Source organism: Mustelus asterias, chromosome 5, assembly GCF_964213995.1.
Source record: "Mustelus asterias chromosome 5, sMusAst1.hap1.1, whole genome shotgun sequence".
NCBI classification, from domain to species: domain Eukaryota; kingdom Metazoa; phylum Chordata; class Chondrichthyes; order Carcharhiniformes; family Triakidae; genus Mustelus; species Mustelus asterias.
Genome location: NC_135805.1, coordinates 138876624 through 138900485, shown reverse-complemented (window position 1 = coordinate 138900485; position 23862 = coordinate 138876624). Strand labels below are relative to the sequence as shown.

Here is a 23862-nt window from a genome sequence, read left to right as displayed (position 1 = left end):
GTGCAGACTCGATGGGCCGAATGGCCTCCTTCTACATTGTAGAGTTTCTATGATATCTATGAAAACAAACTCAACAAAATAAATGTCTAAGTGTAAGCATGATTCCATTCTGACCCTTAGTTTATTTTATCAGTGTCACAAGTAGGCTTACATTAAAACTGAAATGAAGTTACTGTGAAAATCCCCTAGTTGCCACACTTTGCCTGTTCGGGTACACCCTAACCAGCACGTCTTTCAGACTGAGAGAGGAAACCAGAGCACCCGGAGGAAACCCACGCAGACACGGCGAGAATGTGCAAACTCCACACGGACCATGACCCAAGCCGGGAATCAAACCCAGGTCCCTGACTCTGTAAGGCAGCAGTGAAATCATAGAAACCCTACAGTACAGAAAGAGGCCATTCGGCCCATCTAGTCTGCACTGACCGCAATCCCACCCAGGCCCTACCCCCATATCCTTACATATTTTACCCGCTAATCCCTCTAACCTACACATCCCAGGACACTAAGGTGCAATTTTTAGCATAGCCAATCAACCCAACCCGCACATCTTTGGACTGTGGGAGGAAACTGGAGCACCCGGAGGAAACCCACGCAGACACGAGGAGAATGTGCAAACTCCACACAGACAGTGACCCAAGCCAGGAATCGAACCCAGGTCCCTGGAGCTGTGAAGCTGCAGTGCTAACCACTGTGCTGCTGTGCTGACCTCTCCTTCCCCATGCTGGGGACTCAGACCCACAGGCGCCAGCATCTCTACAGTACCTCACTCATTTAGCATTAACAGTTGATTATTTGACTGCAGGGTGTGTATCTGCCAAAGCAATCCTGCTCTGATTCGCTTTCCAGTGGGAGCCATCAGTACCAGGGGCCAGAGCCCTGGCTGATTTTGTTAAGTGCCACACCCTGATAGTAAAATGAATTGTCTGTTTGTGTTAACATGGAGCAGGAATCGCCTGTTTTAATTAACTGCAGCTTCTGTATTGAGCCTAATACATACTGGAATATTCCCTGTATTGGCTGCTTAACTCATGCAGTGCTAGTTGTGTTCTTTCATTGTGACATTAATCCCTACAACAATCAGATCCTTTGCTTTGGCAGTCTGTCACCCAGTAGAAGGTAGCAGTGACCGAATAGTTCATTGTTGAGTGTGTACAGTGGATTGCTTTGACAGCTGTTTATTAATAAACTCACATCTATTGTGTCCAGATCAATCGTGTTGCACAGTTTCTCATTAGATGGTCATCTCCATGACTTTGTAATCTCAGTAAAGTGTGGCATGTAGGTTAGTGACTTGAAGCAACATTGTTGTAGCCCTGTCTCTGTCCTGTGCTCCCTTTGAATGCAGCTGCTCAGGGGGATCATAGAATCCTGCAGTGCAGAAGGAGGCCATTCAGCCCATCGAGTCTGCACTGACCACAATCCCACCCAGGTCCCATCCCCATAACCCCATGTATTTGCCCTACCTAGTCCCCCTGACACTAAGGGTCAATTTAGCACGGCCAATCCACCTGACCTGCACATTTTTGGATTGTGGGAGGAAACTGGAGCACCCGGAGGAAACCCACGCAGACACGAGGAGAATGTGCAAACTCCACATAGACAGTAGCCGGGAATCGAACCCAGGTCCCTGGCGCTGTGAGGCAGCAGTGCTTGCCACCGTGCCACCCCTGATTATTCCTGTAAATCACCCTGACAAATAAGATGCCCCGTTACAATCCACCCACTTTCAGATCTCTTTCCCAATCCTGTAACTAGGGTTAAGCTGGAAGAATGATTTCCCACTTCTGTCTGCTGTATCCAAGCACTGGCACATCAAGCACAATTGAGCAAATGGATTTATGATCTGGGGAACACCATTCTCTTTTTATTTAACTTGTCTTTCATCCCTCCAGGTCTACATTGTAGCCATGAAAACCAAGAAGGAAGCAGAGAGCAAACCGGTGACATCTTTGAAGAATAAGGATGATGATAATGGTTTCAGTGCCGTGGACGAGCTCCCTCCAGACAGCTTGATTACGTTAGTTCAGCCGGAACTGCCTATCCTCAGCCGTCTCTGGCTTGCTGCGCTGAAGGACTACGCCCTCTTAACCCTGCCAGCTGAATTTGCCAGCCAGTTGCCATCTGATGGTAAGAGATCCGGTGCTGTAGCTGAGCCCTGTCCTTGGTTGTGTTGGGTTTTATATATTTTGTTAACATTTTCCTTCAGATCCAGTTGCCAATGTGCCACAGTGTTTGGCCTGAAGCCAGCCCAGAATCCATGCCAGCAAGTCCTTACAATACAAATCCATGGCCATACTTCTCCCTAACCATCCGAGACTTCTGTGCTTCTCCAATTCTGCTCTCTTCCACATCCCTGATTTTCATTGTTTTTGAATTTTATTTATTATTGTCACATGTATTGTTTCTTGCGCTCTATGCAGTTAAAGCATACCGTTCATAGAGAAGGAAAGGAGAGAGTGCAGAATGTAGTGTTACAGTCATAGCTAGGGTGTAGAGAAAGACCAACTAAGTGCGAGGTAGGTCCATTCAAAAGTCTGAAAGCAGCAGGGAAGAAGCAGTTCTTGAGTCGGTTGGTACATGATTGCATGACGTATCTTTTTTCCGATGGAAGAAGGTGGAGGAGAGAATGTCCAGGGTGCATTGGCGACTGTACCTTCACCTGCTGAAGCCCTAAGCTCTTGAATTCTTATCCTCTTCCTCTACCTCTTCCCCCTTGAAGATACTCAATAAAACCTACCTCTTTATCAGACAAGTACTGTCTGAAGCACCATGAGATGTTATTTTTTTATTCTATCCTCCTTTATTCGCTCATGGGATGTGAGCGTCACTGGCACGATCCAGCATTCATTGCCCATCCCTAGTTGCCCTTGGAGGGCAGTTGAGAGTCACCCACATTGCTGTGGCTCTGGAGTCACATGTAGGCCAGACCGGATAAAGACGGCAGATTTCCTTCCCTAAAGGACATTAGTGAACCCAGGCGGATTTTTCCGACAATCAACAATGGTTTCTTGGTCATCAGTAGACTTTTAATTTAAGATTTTTTCATTGAATTCAAATTTCACCATCTGCCGTGGTGGGATTTGAACCCGGGTCCCTTAGAGCATTACTCTGGATTACTAGTTCGATGACAATACCACTACACCAGTACCTCCCCTTCTGCTACATTAAAGGTGTTATATGACTGCAAGTTATCGGTTTTTCAAACCTAGGTTTTATTGGCTTCATTCAATATGTGTAATACACAGAGCTACAGTGCCTTTATCCTGTTTCTATCAGGTCCAGTTACTGCACAATGGCAGGTAGCCACATAGTGCTTTTATTACAGTTTTGTTGAACTTTGTACCATTTTATTCTGGTATCAATGAAACTTTGTCACTCAAACAGCTTTCAGTTTTGTCACATAATCTGTTCACCAGCCAGGTCGCTCGGCAACCTTAGGAGTTTCCCAGAACTTGTTTAGGGGTATGTTATCAGCAGCAAACTGGCTGCTTTCCCCATCTCAAGCTTGTAAACTCCTCTGACCAGCCATGTGACTTCCGAAATATATCCAGAATGTGGGTGGATGTGATTTAACCATGATAAAATTCTGCTCATTGAGTCGGAAGAGAACCTGCGTTTGACTCGGAGTCATGGAGGTTTACAGCATGGAAACAGGCCCTTCGGCCCAACTGGTCCATGCCGCCCAGTTTTAGCACTAAGCTAGTCCCAACTGACTGCGTTTGGCCCATATCCCTCCATACCCATCTTACCCATGTAACTGTCTAAACGCTTTTTAAAATTGTACCCGCCTTTACTACTACCTCTGGCAGCTCCTTCCAGACACTCACCACCCTCTGAGTGAAAAAAATTGCCTCTTTGGACCCTTTTGTACATCTCCCCTCTCACCTTAAACCTATGCCCTCTAGTTTTAGACTCCCCTACCTTTGGGACAAGATATTGGCTATCTAGCTGATCTGTACCGCTCACTATTTTATAGACTCCTCTAAATAAACGATGTTTGAGCTGAGAGTGAAGGATCATTTGCCTCGGACCTCTGTTGCTGTCCATGGGTACATTTTTTTCTCTGCGACAGGGAGCTGACGGAAATAATAAGCCAGAGTTTATTCATGTGTTGTCCAACAGCTGGTGGCAAGGAAAAGGCACTCTGTGAATAGCCACAAACTGTTGTCCATATTGCACTGCGCACCATGTTAACCCAGCACTGCCGCCTCACAGCGCCAGGGACCCAGGTTCGATTCCTGGCTTTGGTCACTGTCTGTGCAGAGTCTGCACGTTCTCCCCGTATCTGCGTGGGTTTCCTCCGGATGCTCCGGTTTCCTTCCACAGTCCAAAAGACATGCTGGTTAGGCACATTGGCCATGCTAAATTCTCCCTCAGTGTACCCGAACAGACGCCAGAGTGTGGCGACTGGGGGATTTTCATAGTAACTTCAGTGCAGTGTTAATGTAAGCCTACTTATGACATTAATAAATAAACTTTAAACTGAAAGACAGCATCCCAGCCTTGCCCTCCTTATCAGTTTAATGAAATTGCTACACTTGCCTGTGATTAAACTTGCCAAAAATGGCTTTGCTTTCAGCTGTCGAGGCTGTGAATTCTGGAATTTCCTTCATAAACCTCTCTTTATCTCCTCTTTAGGATGCTGCATAGAACCGACCTCTTCAGTCATGCATTTGATCACACCTTGCATTTCTCTCTCTAGCTCGGTAGCAGATTTGGTTTCATTATACTCTTTGTGCAATGTTTTGGGTTGTTTTCCTATGTGGAGGCGATGGCCTAGTGGTATTATCGCTAGACTATTAATTCAGAAACTCAGTTAATGTTCTGAGGACCTGGGTTCGAATCCCACCACGGCAGATGGCAGAATTTGAATTCAATAAAAAATATCTGGAATTAAGAATCTACTGATGACCATGTTGATTGTTGAAAAATCCCATCTGGTTCACCAATGTCCTTTAGGGAAGGAAATCTGCCGTCCTTACCAGGTCTGGCCTACATGTGACTCCAGAGCCACAGCAATGTGGTTGACTCTCAACTGCCCTCCAAGGGCAACTAGGGATGGGCAATAAATGCTGGCCAGCCAGCGACGCCCATGTCGCACGAATGGGTAAAAAGAAAGGCGCTGTATGATTGAGTTGTTCTGATATATTCTGATGCTCTTTGTTACAGGAGGTGCCTTCTATACTCCGGAAACCATCGACAGTGCGCGGCTACACTACCGCAATTCCTGGGCCCCAATCTTGCATGCAGTGGCGCTTTGGCTGAACAGTACAGGATTCACTATTGCATACGAGACCACGGGTCTGCCCATCCACAGTGGGTCCAAGATCCAAACCTTTCCAGGTCAGACATCGGGAACTTCGAGCAAAACTCTGCAAGAAATCAACACAGACCGACTCCAACTTATTTTTGGTAAGCCAATGCATTCGGGATGACGCATAATTTCATGTCAAACCAAAATCTTTTGTGTATCAAGCTATATTCTCTCTGAATGATGCACTGCATCAGGTCATTCAGCCCATTGTGATCATGCCAGCTCTTTGATAATCCCACTCCCTCTGCACTTTGCCCATTGCCCAAAATATTTTCCCCTTCAGTTATACATGAGGTTCTCTTTTGAAAGTTACTGTAATACTGTAGAAGGCAAATGGTATGTTGGCCTTCATTACGAGAGGTTTTGAGTACAGAACAGGGATGTGTTGTTGCAGTTATACAGGGCCTTGGTGAGGCTACACCTAGAGTAGTGTGTGCAGTTTTGGCCTCCTTTTCTGAGGAAGGATGTGATTGCTCTCGAGGGAGTGCAGCGAAGGTTTACCAGGCTGATTCCGGGATTGGTGAGACTGATGTATGAGGAGAGATTGACTGGGTTAGGATTGTTTTCACTGGAGTTCAGACGAATGAGGTGGGAATCTCATAGAGGCTTATAAAATTCTAACAGGACTAGACAGGGTAGAAGCAGGAAGGATGTTCTCTATGGTGGGGGAGTCCAGAACTGGGGTCACAGTCAGGATTCAGGGTAGATCATTTAGGACGGAGGTGAGGAGACATTTCTTCACCCAAAGAGCGGTGAGCCTGTGGAATTCATTACCACAGGAAGTAGTTGATACCAAAACATTGAATGCATTCAAGACGCGGCTGGATATAGCACTTGGGGCGATTGGGATCAAAGGTTATGGGGAGAAAGCAGGATTAGGCTATTGAGTTGGATGATCAGCCATGATCATAATGAATGGCAGATTAGGCTCAAAGGCCAAATGGCCTCCTCCTGCTCCTATCTTCTATGTTTCTATGTATTGAACGTGCTTTGAACACCCGTTCAAGCACTGCTTTCCAGATCATAACTTAGCACTTCAAATAATTTCTCCTCATCTCCCCACCCTGTTTCTTTAGCCAGTTAATCTGAAACAATATACACCATCCTGCCAATGGAAAAACATTTCTACTGTCAAATGACTTCATTTTGAACACCTCTGTTAACTTTTATAACATTCTGTGCTCGAGGGAGAATAATCCCAGTTTCTCATGCCTCTGCATGCAAGTCAAGTTCCTCCTTCTTGGTACCATTCCAGTAAATTCTCTGCACGCTTACCATGGACTCCAAATCATCACATTTTTCTTTTTGTACATTTACGGAAACTGAGGCCAAGAGAAAGGATTTGGCTCTTGTGTTTACAGGTATCAGCATTGAGTTCCTGTGCTCCCCTCGTCCTGAGAATCCTCTTGAACATGTAACATCCTGCCTGAAGGCTCTTCACACTTTGCTGGACTCCCCTTGTGCCAGAATCTACATTGGAGAAGATCAGGTATGGCATGAATGTGGAACTTACTGTTGGTTCATCAAGTTGCCACTTGTGCCAGTTTTGAACTGGATTATGGTACAGTTTTGTGTTGCCAACCTGAGCTCACTGGGACTTGGATTGAGACCAACAAGTTCATTGCACACACAGCCCTTGCAGCTGCTGGGAAAAGGGTTGTGCCTTATTGAACTGGTCTACACAGGTCCTTCAGGTCAAAAACCTAAGTATCACCCAGCTAAGTACCCATCACCAGTGTGCTTGAAAGAGATGACACATTGGGGCAGCACGGTGGCACACTGGTTAGCACTGCTGCCTCACAACGCCAGGGACCCGGGTTCGATTCCCAGCTTAGATCACTGTCTGTGCGGAGTCTGCACGTTCTCCCCGTGTCTGTGTGGGTTTCCTCCGGGAGCTCCGGTTTCCTCCCACAAAAGACATGCTAATTAGGTGCATTGCCACGCTGAACTGACCCTCAGTGTACCCGAACAGGCGCCGGAGTGTGGCAGCTAGGGGATTTTCACAGTAACGTCATTGCGGTGTTAATGTAAGCCGACTTGTGACACTAATAAATAAACGTTGTGTGACTTTATAGAATGCATTGCTAATGTTTTGATACCATCTTTGTCCGAGTGAAGCAGTATGGATCATCGTACAGCAACTGTGTGCAGTTTTGCACCTCCTTTAATGTAGTAAACATCCCATGACGCTTCATAGGCGCATGATCAAGCTAAATTTGATGTCAAACCAAAGGAGGAGATATTATCGCTGTTAACTGACTAAAAACCTGATCAGAGAAGTTTTAAGGCGAATCCCAAAGGAGAAGGAAACAGCACTGGAGAAGTGAAGAGGTTTGCGAGGGTGAGGTTGAAGAGCGGAGGCAACAGGAGCACCAATGGTTATGGCGAAGGAAGTGGGGGAATACACAACAGGCTCAGGTTGAAGGAACATGAGATTCCTTACAAGGTTGTAAACTGAAGGAGGTTAGAGAGAAAGAGCTCTTAACTCAGCACATTAATGTTGGTGGAACAATGTTTAGCATTTGTTAAGGGGCAGAAAAACATAAAACTAAAAATGAGTCAATCAGCAGAATAGGTTTATTGATATAACATCTAATTTCTCACCTGTACTTCAGAGCAGTTCCAAAGCAATAAAAAAACAAGTTTTCTTCATCCACCCAGGACAAGATGCTTTGGGTGAGAGAGGAACCCGAAAGGCTCCTGTTTTAGTCCTTACAGCAAGAGGAGAATGAGCCAGTCATAACTTGATTCCTGATTCAGTATCATGGTTTATTTATTAGTCACAAGTAGGCTTACATTAACACTGCAATGAAGTTACTGTGAAAATCCCCTAGTTGCCACACTCCGGCGCCTGTTCGGGTACACTGAGGGAGAATTTAGTATGGCCAATGCACCTAACCAGCACGTCTTTCGGACTATGGGAGGAAACCGGAGCACCCGGAGGAAACCCACGCAGACACGGGGAGAACGTGCAGACTCCGCACAGACAGTGACCCGAGCTGGGAATTGAACCTGGGTCCTTGGCACTGAGAGGCAGCGGTGCTAACCACCGTGTCGCCCCAGTATCCTTGTAGTTGGTCAAATTCGACCTGTGTGAAAGATATTTTACCATGCAAAACTTACCAATGATGAGGTTTACACAGACAACTGAAGTTGATAAAAGGATGACAGGATTCCAGTTTGTTTTCTTCAACCTTACTCACTCTGCAAAGAATTCAACAGATTGTTTTTGATGGTATTGGAATTGCTTGTAGAGCACCTTCAAATAAAACAATCAACCAATCCAATGATAATCATTAAGTACATTTACAAATAGAAAGGGAGACCCTGCAGTTCTATCGCATTTTCATGCTCTCACCTGCCCAAAGACAATTACATTAGCCAGTATGTTACTGTCGATGTAAAGTCACTGTTAAGATGTGACACTCAGTTTGATCACACCGTGAAACCATTGTCGGAAAAACCCATCTGGTTCACTAATGTCCTTTAGGGAAGGAAATCTGCCACCCTTACCCGGTCTGGCCTACATGTGATTCCAGAGCGACAGCAATGTGGTTGACTCTCAACTGCCCTCAGTGATGGGCAATAAATGCTGGCCAGCCAGCAACGCCCATTTCCCAGGGATGAATAAAAAAGCAGTGTTTTAGATGTTGATTGAGGATTAATTATTGGCCAAGATGCTGGGAGAACTCATCAGCTGATCTTCAATATAGTGCCATGGGATCTTTTAAGTTCAGCTGAGAAGGGAAGACCAGGCAAAAACAGAAAATGCTGGAAAATCTCAGCAGGTCTGACAGCATCTGTGGGGAGAGAATAGAGCCAACATTTCGAGTCTGGAGGACCCTTCGTCAGAGCTCAAACAATCAGAGCTCATTTGTTTCAGATTCCAACATCCGCAGTATTTTGCGCTTATCTTAAGACTAGGCCTTGAGTTAATGTCTCATTCAAAAAAACATTCCCTCCCACAGTGTAACAGGTCGTCAGTACCGCACTGCGAGTGTCAGACTGAATACTGTGCTCAAGCTGCTGAGGTGGGTCTTGAACCTCCAACCTCTGACTTGGAAGTGGGAATGCTGCCCACTGAGCCACAACTGACATCTGAACTATTCAGAAATAGGGTGACTTGGTAACCCTGGGGTGCCACAGTGGTTAGCACTGCTGCCTCACAGCGCCGGGGACCCGGGTTCAATTCCCAGCTTGGGTCAGTGCCTGTACGGAGTCTGCACGTTCTACCTGTGTCTGCGTGGGTTTCCTCCGGGTGCCCCGGTTTCCTCCCACAGCCCAAAGATGTGCTGGTTAGGTTGATTGGCCATGCTAAATTGATCCTAGTGTCGGGGATTAGCAGGATAAATATGTGGGGTTATGGGGAATAGGGTCTGGGTGGGATTGTGGTCGGTGCAGACTCGATGGGCCAAATGACCTCCTGCACTGTAGGATTCTATGATTCCATCGACAATATGATAACAATGAGAGTCCAGCCAATCTCCTGATGGCTCTGAACTGGAATCACATCCACCAGCTGTGGTTTTGTTCTAAACACAATCTTTCTTTGATTGTCTTCCAGCTGCTTGCCGTTGAGCTTTTTAATGTGTTACATCGCCTTTTACTAACGTGTGGGCCTCCCTCTGTTCAACGACAAGTGACTATGGTCGTGCAGCAGACCATCCGAGCAGCCCAGGATCATCTGCAAGGACTGGTGAAGAAGAACTGTGGTAAGCTGGACAGGACACACACTTATTTCTCCCCGTGTCTGCGTGGGTTTCCTCCGGGTGCTCCGGTTTCCTCCCACACTCCAAAGATATGTGGGTTAGGTGGATTGGCCATGCTAAATTGACCTTTAGTGTCAGGGGCACTAGCAGGGTAAATATGTGAGGTTACGGGTATAGGGCCTGGGTGGAATTGTGGTCGGGTACAGACTCGATGGGCTGAATGGCCTCCTTCTGCACTGTAGGGATTCTATGACTCTGTCACCTACCCAGTAAAAAGGGTGTTGCGACCTGACCTGTGGATGTTGAAGGATCAGTGTTATGAATGTAGCTCGAGGTGTGACAGGAGTGTGGCCCAGGGATTTGGACGCTTGCATCCTGCACCAGTTTCTAATGTGTGCTCCCATAGGTGAAGTCTACATCTGGAGTTCAGCTTGGTAATGTGGGTTTTGCCATGTTTCGTACTCCGAAGGAGACAAGACAAGGCAGACAGCCCTAAACCCTTCAGTGTCTTTGGCTTGCAGGCAAATTTGAACAGAATCAAATTGCCCATTCCCGATACTTTAAAAAATACAATTTCACTCCCAAAAGTTGCTAACAATAAGTAGTAACATGGATAAGCCATTGCTGCCTCACAGCGCCAGGGACCCGGGTTCGATTCCGGTCTCGGGTCAGTGTGTGGAGTTTGCACATTCTCCCCGTGTCCTCCGGGTGCTCCAGTTTCCTCCCACAGTCCCAAAGATGTGCGGGTTAGGTTGATTGGCCATGCTAAATTGCCCCTTAGCGTCAGGGGATTGGAAGGGTAAGTATGTGGGGTTATGGGAATAGGGCCTGGGTGGGATTGGTGCAGAGTCAATGGGCCGAATGGCCTCCTCCTGCACTGTCGGGATTCTATGATTCTGTGAACCCTTGAGCTCACTCAATAAGATCGATTTTGTACCTGAACTCCACTTTCCCTCTCCCCATTCATTCCCCACCGGCTCCAAAACTCTTAGTCTCAGTCTTGAATATTTTCACATTTCAAAGATTCACCACCCCTTTGAGTGAGAACATTCTGTTAATCTCAGTTCTAAATGGCCATGTCCCGAGAATATGACCTTTGGTTCTGGACTCTTGAATCAGGCAAACAAAAAGCTCTCCACATCTACCCGGCCAAACCCTCATTACTCTTTCTACTTTCTTGTTAAATATTGTATTTGTGATTGGTCTGAGGTGAACGTGGTTGTCTTCCAGATGGCAAAGGTGTGTCCGAGGAGGAGCTGCTGACTACGTTGGGGGAAGGAGGGAAAACCGGTGGCCTGATTCCCGGCAAATCCGTCGTTTTTGCTGCTTTGGAGCTGCTCATGTTTATCCTGGTACGGCATCTCCCGCAGCTAAATCCTAAAGTGACAGACTCTCCGAGTCATGTTCTCAGCAAGACACAGCCATTAGCAGAAGAGAGTGCCCAGCTTGTAGCTGTCAGTGTTTCTATCCTCGCTGACTTACCATCACTTTGCTCTCCAACAGGTAAGAGCAGCTTATAAAACAAGTACTGCTTAATACACATGCTGCACTGGCTTGGTGAATGAATTTAATCTGCAGATCGTATGTCTCACTGATTCCCACTAATCTGTTAATAATAATTGCTCTTTAATTTAGTAAAGTTAGTTTAATTTAGATTTGATTTGATTTATTATTGTCACATGTATTACAGTGAAAAATATTGTTTCTTGCGCACTATACAGACAAAACATACCGTTCATAGAGAAGGAAAGGAGTGCAGAATGTAGTGTTACAGTCATAGCTAGGGCGTAGAGAAAGATCAACTTTATGCAAGGTAGGGCATTCAAAAGTCTGACAGCAGCAGGGAAGAAGCTGTTCTTGAGTCGGTCGGTACGTGGCCTCAGACTTTTGTATCTTTTTCACAATGGAAGAAGGTGGAAGAGAGAATATCTGCGGTGTGTGGGGTCCTTAATTATGCTGGCCGCTTTGCCGAGGGAGCGGGAGGTGGAGACAGAGTCAATGGATGGGAGGCTGATTTGCGTGACGGACTGGGCTAATTTAGTTAAGAATGCGTAAAATTCCATTGTAGCTCTAACACGGCAACAACCCGATCTCCCAACTGGTCCTGATTTGTGTTTATGCCCCACAGAGTGGCACAGCGGTTTGTGCTGCTGCCTCACAGTGGTTTGTGCTGCTGCCTCACAGTGGTTTGTGCTGCTGCCTCACAGTGGTTTGTGCTGCTGCCTCACAGTGGTTTGTGCTGCTGCCTCACAGTGGTTTGTGCTGCTGCCTCACAGTGGTTTGTGCTGCTGCCTCACAGTGGTTTGTGCTGCTGCCTCACAGTGGTTTGTGCTGCTGCCTCACAGTGGTTAGTGCTGCTGCCTCACAGTGGTTTGTGCTGCTGCCTCACAGTGGTTAGTGCTGCTGCCTCACAGTGGGTTAGTGCTGCTGCCTCACAGTGGGTTAGTGCTGCTGCCTCACAGTGGTTTGTGCTGCTGCCTCACAGTGGTTAGTGCTGCTGCCTCACAGTGGGTTAGTGCTGCTGCCTCACAGTGGTTAGTGCTGCTGCCTCACAGTGGGTTAGTGCTGCTGCCTCACAGTGGTTAGTGCTGCTGCCTCACAGTGGTTAGTGCTGCTGCCTCACAGTGGGTTTGTGCTGCTGCCTCACAGTGGTTAGTGCTGCTGCCTCACAGTGGTTTGTGCTGCTGCCTCACAGTGGGTTAGTGCTGCTGCCTCACAGTGGTTTGTGCTGCTGCCTCACAGTGGGTTTGTGCTGCTGCCTCACAGTGGTTTGTGCTGCTGCCTCACAGTGGTTAGTGCTGCTGCCTCACAGTGGTTAGTGCTGCTGCCTCACAGTGGTTTGTGCTGCTGCCTCACAGTGGTTAGCACTGCTGCCTCACAGTGGTTTGTGCTGCTGCCTCACAGTGGTTAGTGCTGCTGCCTCACAGTGGTTAGTGCTGCTGCCTCACAGTGGGTTTGTGCTGCTGCCTCACAGTGGTTTGTGCTGCTGCCTCACAGTGGTTTGTGCTGCTGCCTCACAGTGGGTTAGTGCTGCTGCCTCACAGTGGTTTGTGCTGCTGCCTCACAGTGGGTTAGTGCTGCTGCCTCACAGTGGTTTGTGCTGCTGCCTCACAGTGGGTTTGTGCTGCTGCCTCACAGTGGGTTTGTGCTGCTGCCTCACAGTGGGTTTGTGCTGCTGCCTCACAGTGGGTTTGTGCTGCTGCCTCACAGTGGTTTGTGCTGCTGCCTCACAGTGGGTTTGTGCTGCTGCCTCACAGTGGTTTGTGCTGCTGCCTCACAGTGGTTTGTGCTGCTGCCTCACAGTGGTTAGTGCTGCTGCCTCACAGTGGTTAGTGCTGCTGCCTCACAGTGGTTAGTGCTGCTGCCTCACAGTGGTTTGTGCTGCTGCCTCACAGTGGTTAGTGCTGCTGCCTCACAGTGGTTAGTGCTGCTGCCTCACAGTGGGTTAGTGCTGCTGCCTCACAGTGGTTAGTGCTGCTGCCTCACAGTGGTTTGTGCTGCTGCCTCACAGTGGTTTGTGCTGCTGCCTCACAGTGGTTTGTGCTGCTGCCTCACAGTGGGTTAGTGCTGCTGCCTCACAGTGGTTTGTGCTGCTGCCTCACAGTGGTTTGTGCTGCTGCCTCACAGTTGTTAGTGCTGCTGCCTCACAGTGGTTAGTGCTGCTGCCTCACAGTGGGTTTGTGCTGCTGCCTCACAGTGGTTTGTGCTGCTGCCTCACAGTGGTTTGTGCTGCTGCCTCACAGTGGTTAGTGCTGCTGCCTCACAGTGGTTTGTGCTGCTGCCTCACAGTGGGTTAGTGCTGCTGCCTCACAGTGGTTTGTGCTGCTGCCTCACAGTGGGTTTGTGCTGCTGCCTCACAGTGGGTTTGTGCTGCTGCCTCACAGTGGGTTTGTGCTGCTGCCTCACAGTGGTTTGTGCTGCTGCCTCACAGTGGGTTTGTGCTGCTGCCTCACAGTGGGTTTGTGCTGCTGCCTCACAGTGGTTTGTGCTGCTGCCTCACAGTGGTTTGTGCTGCTGCCTCACAGTGGTTAGTGCTGCTGCCTCACAGTGGGTTAGTGCTGCTGCCTCACAGTGGTTAGTGCTGCTGCCTCACAGTGGTTAGTGCTGCTGCCTCACAGTGGTTTGTGCTGCTGCCTCACAGTGGTTTGTGCTGCTGCCTCACAGTGGTTTGTGCTGCTGCCTCACAGTGGGTTAGTGCTGCTGCCTCACAGTGGTTTGTGCTGCTGCCTCACAGTGGGTTTGTGCTGCTGCCTCACAGTGGGTTTGTGCTGCTGCCTCACAGTGGTTTGTGCTGCTGCCTCACAGTGGTTAGTGCTGCTGCCTCACAGTGGTTAGTGCTGCTGCCTCACAGTGGTTAGTGCTGCTGCCTCACAGTGGTTAGTGCTGCTGCCTCACAGTGGTTTGTGCTGCTGCCTCACAGTGGGTTTGTGCTGCTGCCTCACAGTGGTTTGTGCTGCTGCCTCACAGTGGTTTGTGCTGCTGCCTCACAGTGGGTTTGTGCTGCTGCCTCACAGTGGGTTTGTGCTGCTGCCTCACAGTGGGTTTGTGCTGCTGCCTCACAGTGGGTTTGTGCTGCTGCCTCACAGTGGGTTTGTGCTGCTGCCTCACAGTGGTTTGTGCTGCTGCCTCACAGTGGTTTGTGCTGCTGCCTCACAGTGGTTAGTGCTGCTGCCTCACAGTGGGTTAGTGCTGCTGCCTCACAGTGGGTTTGTGCTGCTGCCTCACAGTGGTTTGTGCTGCTGCCTCACAGTGGTTTGTGCTGCTGCCTCACAGTGGTTAGTGCTGCTGCCTCACAGTGGTTAGTGCTGCTGCCTCACAGTGGTTAGTGCTGCTGCCTCACAGTGGTTTGTGCTGCTGCCTCACAGTGGTTAGTGCTGCTGCCTCACAGTGGTTAGTGCTGCTGCCTCACAGTGGGTTAGTGCTGCTGCCTCACAGTGGTTAGTGCTGCTGCCTCACAGTGGTTTGTGCTGCTGCCTCACAGTGGTTTGTGCTGCTGCCTCACAGTGGTTTGTGCTGCTGCCTCACAGTGGGTTTGTGCTGCTGCCTCACAGTGGGTTTGTGCTGCTGCCTCACAGTGGGTTAGTGCTGCTGCCTCACAGTGGGTTAGTGCTGCTGCCTCACAGTGGTTAGTGCTGCTGCCTCACAGTGGGTTAGTGCTGCTGCCTCACAGTGGTTAGTGCTGCTGCCTCACAGTGGTTTGTGCTGCTGCCTCACAGTGGGTTAGTGCTGCTGCCTCACAGTGGTTTGTGCTGCTGCCTCACAGTGGGTTTGTGCTGCTGCCTCACAGTGGGTTTGTGCTGCTGCCTCACAGTGGTTTGTGCTGCTGCCTCACAGTGGTTTGTGCTGCTGCCTCACAGTGGTTTGTGCTGCTGCCTCACAGTGGTTTGTGCTGCTGCCTCACAGTGGTTAGTGCTGCTGCCTCACAGTGGTTAGTGCTGCTGCCTCACAGTGGTTAGTGCTGCTGCCTCACAGTGGTTAGTGCTGCTGCCTCACAGTGGGTTTGTGCTGCTGCCTCACAGTGGGTTTGTGCTGCTGCCTCACAGTGGTTTGTGCTGCTGCCTCACAGTGGTTTGTGCTGCTGCCTCACAGTGGGTTAGTGCTGCTGCCTCACAGTGGTTTGTGCTGCTGCCTCACAGTGGGTTTGTGCTGCTGCCTCACAGTGGGTTTGTGCTGCTGCCTCACAGTGGGTTTGTGCTGCTGCCTCACAGTGGGTTTGTGCTGCTGCCTCACAGTGGGTTTGTGCTGCTGCCTCACAGTGGGTTTGTGCTGCTGCCTCACAGTGGGTTTGTGCTGCTGCCTCACAGTGGGTTTGTGCTGCTGCCTCACAGTGGGTTTGTGCTGCTGCCTCACAGTGGGTTTGTGCTGCTGCCTCACAGTGGTTTGTGCTGCTGCCTCACAGTGGTTTGTGCTGCTGCCTCACAGTGGTTTGTGCTGCTGCCTCACAGTGGTTAGTGCTGCTGCCTCACAGTGGTTTGTGCTGCTGCCTCACAGTGGGTTAGTGCTGCTGCCTCACAGTGGTTAGTGCTGCTGCCTCACAGTGGGTTTGTGCTGCTGCCTCACAGTGGTTTGTGCTGCTGCCTCACAGTGGTTTGTGCTGCTGCCTCACAGTGGGTTAGTGCTGCTGCCTCACAGTGGTTTGTGCTGCTGCCTCACAGTGGTTTGTGCTGCTGCCTCACAGTGGTTAGTACTGCTGCCTCACAGTGGGTTTGTGCTGCTGCCTCACAGTGGTTAGTGCTGCTGCCTCACAGTGGTTTGTGCTGCTGCCTCACAGTGGGTTTGTGCTGCTGCCTCACAGTGGGTTTGTGCTGCTGTCTCACAGTGGGTTTGTGCTGCTGCCTCACAGTGGTTAGTGCTGCTGCCTCACAGTGGGTTTGTGCTGCTGCCTCACAGTGGTTTGTGCTGCTGCCTCACAGTGGTTTGTGCTGCTGCCTCACAGTGGTTTGTGCTGCTGCCTCACAGTGGTTAGTGCTGCTGCCTCACAGTGGGTTTGTGCTGCTGCCTCACAGTGGGTTTGTGCTGCTGCCTCACAGTGGTTTGTGCTGCTGCCTCACAGTGGGTTAGTGCTGCTGCCTCACAGTGGTTTGTGCTGCTGCCTCACAGTGGGTTTGTGCTGCTGCCTCACAGTGGGTTTGTGCTGCTGCCTCACAGTGGGTTTGTGCTGCTGCCTCACAGTGGGTTTGTGCTGCTGCCTCACAGTGGGTTTGTGCTGCTGCCTCACAGTGGGTTTGTGCTGCTGCCTCACAGTGGGTTTGTGCTGCTGCCTCACAGTGGTTTGTGCTGCTGCCTCACAGTGGGTTAGTGCTGCTGCCTCACAGTGGGTTTGTGCTGCTGCCTCACAGTGGTTTGTGCTGCTGCCTCACAGTGGTTTGTGCTGCTGCCTCACAGTGGTTTGTGCTGCTGCCTCACAGTGGTTAGTGCTGCTGCCTCACAGTGGTTAGTGCTGCTGCCTCACAGTGGGTTAGTGCTGCTGCCTCACAGTGGTTAGTGCTGCTGCCTCACAGTGGGTTTGTGCTGCTGCCTCACAGTGGTTTGTGCTGCTGCCTCACAGTGGTTTGTGCTGCTGCCTCACAGTGGGTTAGTGCTGCTGCCTCACAGTGGTTTGTGCTGCTGCCTCACAGTGGTTTGTGCTGCTGCCTCACAGTGGTTAGTGCTGCTGCCTCACAGTGGGTTTGTGCTGCTGCCTCACAGTGGTTAGTGCTGCTGCCTCACAGTGGTTTGTGCTGCTGCCTCACAGTGGTTTGTGCTGCTGCCTCACAGTGGTTTGTGCTGCTGCCTCACAGTGGGTTTGTGCTGCTGCCTCACAGTGGTTAGTGCTGCTGCCTCACAGTGGTTTGTGCTGCTGCCTCACAGTGGTTTGTGCTGCTGCCTCACAGTGGTTTGTGCTGCTGCCTCACAGTGGGTTAGTGCTGCTGCCTCACAGTGGTTAGTGCTGCTGCCTCACAGTGGGTTTGTGCTGCTGCCTCACAGTGGTTTGTGCTGCTGCCTCACAGTGGGTTAGTGCTGCTGCCTCACAGTGGGTTTGTGCTGCTGCCTCACAGTGGTTTGTGCTGCTGCCTCACAGTGGTTAGTGCTGCTGCCTCACAGTGGGTTAGTGCTGCTGCCTCACAGTGGTTTGTGCTGCTGCCTCACAGTGGGTTTGTGCTGCTGCCTCACAGTGGGTTAGTGCTGCTGCCTCACAGTGGGTTTGTGCTGCTGCCTCACAGTGGGTTTGTGCTGCTGTCTCACAGTGGGTTTGTGCTGCTGCCTCACAGTGGGTTTGTGCTGCTGCCTCACAGTGGGTTTGTGCTGCTGCCTCACAGTGGTTAGTGCTGCTGCCTCACAGTGGGTTTGTGCTGCTGCCTCACAGTGGTTAGTGCTGCTGCCTCACAGTGGTTAGTGCTGCTGCCTCACAGTGGGTTTGTGCTGCTGCCTCACAGTGGTTTGTGCTGCTGCCTCACAGTGGTTTGTGCTGCTGCCTCACAGTGGGTTTGTGCTGCTGCCTCACAGTGGTTTGTGCTGCTGCCTCACAGTGGTTTGTGCTGCTGCCTCACAGTGGGTTTGTGCTGCTGCCTCACAGTGGTTTGCGCTGCTGCCTCACAGTGCCAGGGACTCGGGTTCAATTCCCAACTTAGGGAGTCTGCACGTTCTCCCCGTGTCTGCGTGGGTTTCCTCCGGGTGCTCCGGTTTCCTCCCACAGTCTGAAAGACGTGCTGGTTAGGGTGCATTGGCCATGCTAAATTCTCCCTCCCTCAGTGTACCCGAACAGGAGCCAAAGTGTGGCGACTCGGGGATTTTCACAGTAACTTCACCGCAGTGTTAATGTAAGCCTGTTTGTGACACTAATAAATAAACTTTAAAAAAACAAAGAACTCAGTTGACCCCTCAGCCTTCCCATTTCTCTTGGGGGAAAAACTCCCAGCCTATTCGATCAATCCTGATAGATCTAACCTCTCAGTTTTAGTATCAAATGTGTAAATCAGTTTTGCGCCCTCTCTGGTACCTCTATCGCCTTTCTTACAAAATGCAGAGCAGAACTGTGCAGCAGAGAGCTGCACATGCTCCAAAGAACGGGTGTTCCATACGGAGCGACTATGCCTTGTGGTAGTGAGTTCCACAAAGGACTATGCTCTTTTCTCATTCATGAACTTATCAGGTTATTAAGCAGTGGATGTTTATGGTTTGTAGCAGAGAGTCACACTGCAAGACTGACTCAAGATCTTGGAATGCAGCACGCTGAGTCGAGTTGTTTGCTGGGGCAGGGATCACGAGATTGAACTTATCTAGTTGGCACGTAAGATGAGGAAGGGAAATGCGAACCATGTTCTCGGGTTTCTTTCTCAAGCTGCAGAGCAAAACATCATCTCCAGTGACTGAAAGAATGGAGGGATGAAGGCAAGTGTGTAAAGAAAAAGTACCTGCATTTACAACATGCCCTTCGCGATCTCAAGCTGCCTCAAAGCATTGCAGAAGTGTAATTGTAATGTAGGAAACACAGCAGCCAAATAACCAACAGTGAGTGAGCTCTCCCATAAACAGCAATAAAAAATTAATCTGCTCTTTACTGATGTGATAGGATCATTATTGACCGGGAAACCAAGGAGAGCAACCACCTTCTTTCTCATATCCTTGGGATCTTTTGCGTTCACCTGAGGTGAACGGTGGGTGGCACAGTGGTTAGCGTTGCTGCCTCACAGCGCCAGGGACCCGGGTTCAATTCCCGGCTTGGGTCATTGTCTCTGCGGAGTCTGCACGCTCTCCCCGTGTCTGCGTGGGTTTCCTCCGGGTGCTCCGGTTTCCTTCCACAGTCCGAAAGACGTGTTGATTAGGTGCATTGGCCATGCTAAATTCTCCCTCAGTGTATCCAAACAGGCACTGGAGTGTGGTGACTGGGGGATTTTCACAATAACTTCATTGCAGTGTTAATGTAAACCTACTTGTGACACTAATAAATAAACATTAAAGCTAAGCTTTAAACTCGATGCAAAATATCCCATGGCACGACATGAGAAAGAACACGGTCGTTCTCCTTGATTTCCCAGTGGGTCTCAGTTTAACAGCTGAAACAAGGAGGTGGTGGCTTAGTGGTATTGTCACTGGACTAGTAATTCCAGGGTAACGTTCTGGGGACCCAGATTCAAATCCCACCACGGCAGATGGTAGAATTTGAATACAGTCAATAAGGGTTTGGAATTAAAAGTCTAATGATGACCATGGAACCATTGTCGATTGTCGTTAAAACCCATCTGATTTACTGCTCTGGTCTACATGTGACTCCAGATCCATGGCAATGTGGTTAACTCTTAAACTCCCCCTTGAGACACTCAATTGTATCAAACTGCGAGAAAGGCAATAAAGGCTGAAACTGGGCAGACTACCTGCTATCAATCTAGACACCAGAATAGAATCCCTACAGTACAGAAGGAGGCCATTCGGCCCATCGAGTCTGCACCGACCACAATCCCACCCAGGCCCTATACCCTCAACCCCACATATTTACTCCACTAACTCCTTGACATTAAGGGTCAATTTAGCAGGGCCAATCAACCTAACCCGCACATCTTTGCACTGTGGGAGGAAACCGGAGCACTCGGAGGAAACCCGTGCAGACTCCACAGAGACAACTCGAGGCTGGAATTGAACCCGGGTCCCTGGCACTGTGTGACAGCAGGGCTAACCACTGTGCCATCGAATGACAACGGCAAACGCAGCCCTATCGACCCTGTAAAGTCCTCCCTACCAATATCTGTGAGCTTGTGCCAAAACTGAGAGAGTTGTCTCAGACTAATCAAGCAACAGCCTGACATTGCCAAAATACACTTGACCTCATCCTCGCCAACCTGCCTGTCGCAGACGTATCTGTTCATGACAATAATGGGTAGGATTGACCACCGCACAGTCCTTGTGGGGACAAAGTCTCGCCTTCACATTAAGAATAACCTCAACCGTGTTGTGTGGCGCTATCACTGTGCAAAATGGAATAGATTTCAAACAGATCGAGCAACTCGAGGCTGGGCATCCATGAGGCAAAAACAGAAAATTCTGGGAAATCTCGGCAGGTCTGACAGCATTTGCGGGGAGAGAATCGAGCCAGTGCTCCGAGTCTGGATGACCCTTCGTCAGAGCTGAGAGCCAAGAGAATCAGCAGAGATTTATACTGTGAGGGAGGAGTGGGGGGTTTGAATGGGACAAAGGGAATGTAAATGATGATACAGAAGGCTAAGAAGGTGCTAAAAAGTGTCCATTAAGTGATCAGAATGCACGAATGGCAGAACAGAGGTACAGATTGTTAAAGAAGGAATGTGGCAGTTTCCTCAGGCAGCCCTTTAACAATCTGTACCTCTGTTGTGCCATGAGGCGCTGTGGGCATTGGCAGCAGCAGGATTCTACTGAACCACAATCTGTAACCTTACGGCCAGCATATTCCCCATTCTGCCATTACACTACCACAAAGCCAGGGGATCAACTCTGGTCCAATGAGGATTGCAGGAGGGCCTGTCAGGAGCAGCACCAGGCAGACTTAAAAATGAGGCATCAACCTGGTGTAGCAACAGCACAGGACTAACTGCATTCCAAACAGCAGCAAGTGACAGACGGAGCTAAGCAATCCCACAACCAATAGATCAGATCCAAGCTCTGCTCTGCTGCATCCAGTAGTGGACAGTTAAACGAATCACCGGAGGAGGAGGTTCCACATATATCCCCATCTTCAGTGGTGGAGGAGCCCAGCATTTCAGAGCAAAGAAATTAAGGTGGCACAGTGGGTTAGCACTGCTGCCTCACAGCGCCAGGGACCCGGGTTCGATTCCCGGCTTGGGTCACTGTCTGTGCGGAGTCTGCACGTTCTCCCCGTGTCTGCGTGGGTTTCCTCCGGGTGCTCTGGTTGCCTCTCACAGTCCAAAAGATGTGCTGGTTAGGTGCATTGACCCGAACAGGCGCCGGAGTGTGGCGACTAGGGGAATTTCACGGTAACTTCATTGCAGTGTTAATGTAAGCCTTACTTGTGACAAATAGATAAAAGGCTGAAGCATTTGCAGCAATCTTCAGCCAGAAGTGCCGAGTGGATGATCCATCTCGACCTCCCCCAGTGGTCTCCAGCATCATAGATGTCACTCTTCAGCCAATTTGATTGACTCTCTGAACTCCCACTATCAACTTCTGTGGGGGGGATGGCCATTTACCAGAAGCTGAGCTGGACTAGCCATATAAATACTGTTGTTACAAGAGCAGGTCAGAGTCTGGGAATCCTGCGGCGAGTAGCTCACCTCCTGACTTCTCAAAGCCTGTCCACCATCTACAAGGCCCAAGTTTAGAGTGTGATTAAATACTCCCCAGTTCCCTGGATGGCTGCAGCTCCAACAACACTCAAGGAGCTTGACACCATCCAGGACAAAGCAGCCCGCTTGATTGGCACCACATCTACAAACATCCACTCCCTCCACCACCGACGCTCAGTGGCAGTAGTGTGTACTATCTACAAGATGCACTGCAACAACTCACTCCTTAGACAGCACCTTTCAAACCCATGACAGCTTCCATCTGAAAGGACAAGGGCGGCAGACACGAGACACCACCACCACCTGCAAGTTCCCTTCCAAGTCACCCACTCCTGATTTGGAAATATATCGCCATTCCTTCGCAGTCGCTGGGTCAAAATCCTGGAACTTCTTCCCTAACAGCACTGTGGGTGTACCTACACCACACGGAGTGCAGCGGTTCAAGAAGCCAGCTCACCACCACCTTCTCGAGGGCGATTAGTGATGGGCAATAAATGTTGACCTAACCAGCAATACCCACATGACAAGAATGAAGTTTTTAAAAAACACACCTCTAACAATGTGGCACTCCCTCAATACTGCACCGGAGTGTCAGGGTAAGATTTTGTGCTTCAGGCTCTGGAGTGGGGCATGAAACTACAATCCTCAGACTGACAGGTGGATTGTGCTGGACAATGAGCCATAGTGACACTAAAATATGGCAAAGTTGAGTGGTCAATTAATCAAATCTTCCAACGGTGATCGTTCTGTGTCGATATCTTGTTAGATTGACTTAGTGTGATATGAAATTCTCCCAGATGTTTCCTTTTGAGAACGGGGTTAATGTGAGGGCTTTCTACCTTTTAGTCATTTAAATTGTAGAACAATTTTAGCAGCACGTCTTCAAACTGAGGGCGGTACCTGTTAGTGTTCTCCACTTGATTCAAGCTCCTCGCTTATTAATGCGTGGTATACACGTGCGGATGTCCACTCATATTTTTATTCACTTTTGCTGCCTCAGTCTAATTTTACTCCACAGAGTATGATTTTTTTAAATCTTCCTGTGTGCCACAAATGTTTCCAACACAACAGAAGAAAGCCACTCAGTGCTCAGTTTCCACGTTGGTGTAAGCTCTCCCGCTGGACCCGTGTACCTTTATCCCCTTTACCTGCTCCTCCCTGATGTCTCGTTACAGAATCATACAATGTAGGAGGAGGCCATTCGGCCCATTGAGTCTGCACTGACCACAATCCCACCCAGGCCCTATCCGTGTAAGCCCATGCATTTACCATAGCTAATCCCCCTGACACGAAGGGGCAATTTAACACGGTCAATCCACCTAACCTGCGCACCTTTGGGAGGAAACCGGAGCACCCGGAGGAAACCCATGCAGACACGGGGAGAACGTGCAGACTCCGCACAGACAGTGACCCAAGTTATATTTTTCCTTTCAGTTCAGTTCTCTGTAGAAGATGTGACAGTGCCTGCCTCGACCACTTGTGGTAAAATATCCAATTTTCTTCACCGTGTGTACCTGCTAATGGCTTGCATTTGGTTCACTTTTCACAGGAAGCATGACTGTACTACCCACAATACTTTATCTGATCACCGCTGTGCTGAGGGAGACAGCAGTGAAGGTGGCTGATAACCACTTGTCACTGCCAGTCAGTGCCGCACTGCAGGGGATCAAAACTATCATCACATCTCCACTCGCCAAATCAGATCCCATCCAGAAACCGTGGAAAGATCTTATCTGCAGCTCTCTGGCTTCCATCTTGGAGTATTCCAAACCAGGTAGGGCGCACAAGGTGCAGCCTAATGAAAGATGTTAACTTTATCCCGCCGGCTGGTGTTTGAGAATTGTGGCTCCCCTTCATCGCGCACTGTGACCAGTGAAGGGGTGGCTGCTTTTTGCAATGGATAACCCAACATTCGAGGCCACTCACTTTCTCCAGCAGCCGTGGCCTCGCGCCCAGCCAGAGGGTGAGATATGGGGTCGGCAGCATTTCCCATACAGGGAATAGTGTGTCAGGGTGTTTGCTCAGCGGCCCAGGCACGGAATCCAAGGGGATTAGCCATCCTGGCTGATGATGGATGTCAAGC

The 23862-nt window shown here is 49.6% G+C and overlaps 1 protein-coding gene across 3 annotated transcripts in view; it reads left to right on the top strand.

Annotated features, from left to right (window-relative positions):
* The window catches only part of heatr5b (HEAT repeat containing 5B), a 94551-nt gene that overhangs the window by 65385 nt on the left and 5304 nt on the right, over positions 1 to 23862 (top strand). For all 3 annotated transcript variants that reach the window (XM_078213381.1, XM_078213383.1, XM_078213382.1), the window contains 6 exons: positions 1896 to 2130; positions 5173 to 5415; positions 6679 to 6806; positions 9882 to 10029; positions 11257 to 11529; positions 23329 to 23553. In XM_078213381.1, coding sequence (XP_078069507.1) covers positions 1896 to 2130; positions 5173 to 5415; positions 6679 to 6806; positions 9882 to 10029; positions 11257 to 11529; positions 23329 to 23553 — 1252 coding nt within the window. The remainder of the gene's footprint in view (positions 1 to 1895; positions 2131 to 5172; positions 5416 to 6678; positions 6807 to 9881; positions 10030 to 11256; positions 11530 to 23328; positions 23554 to 23862) is intronic.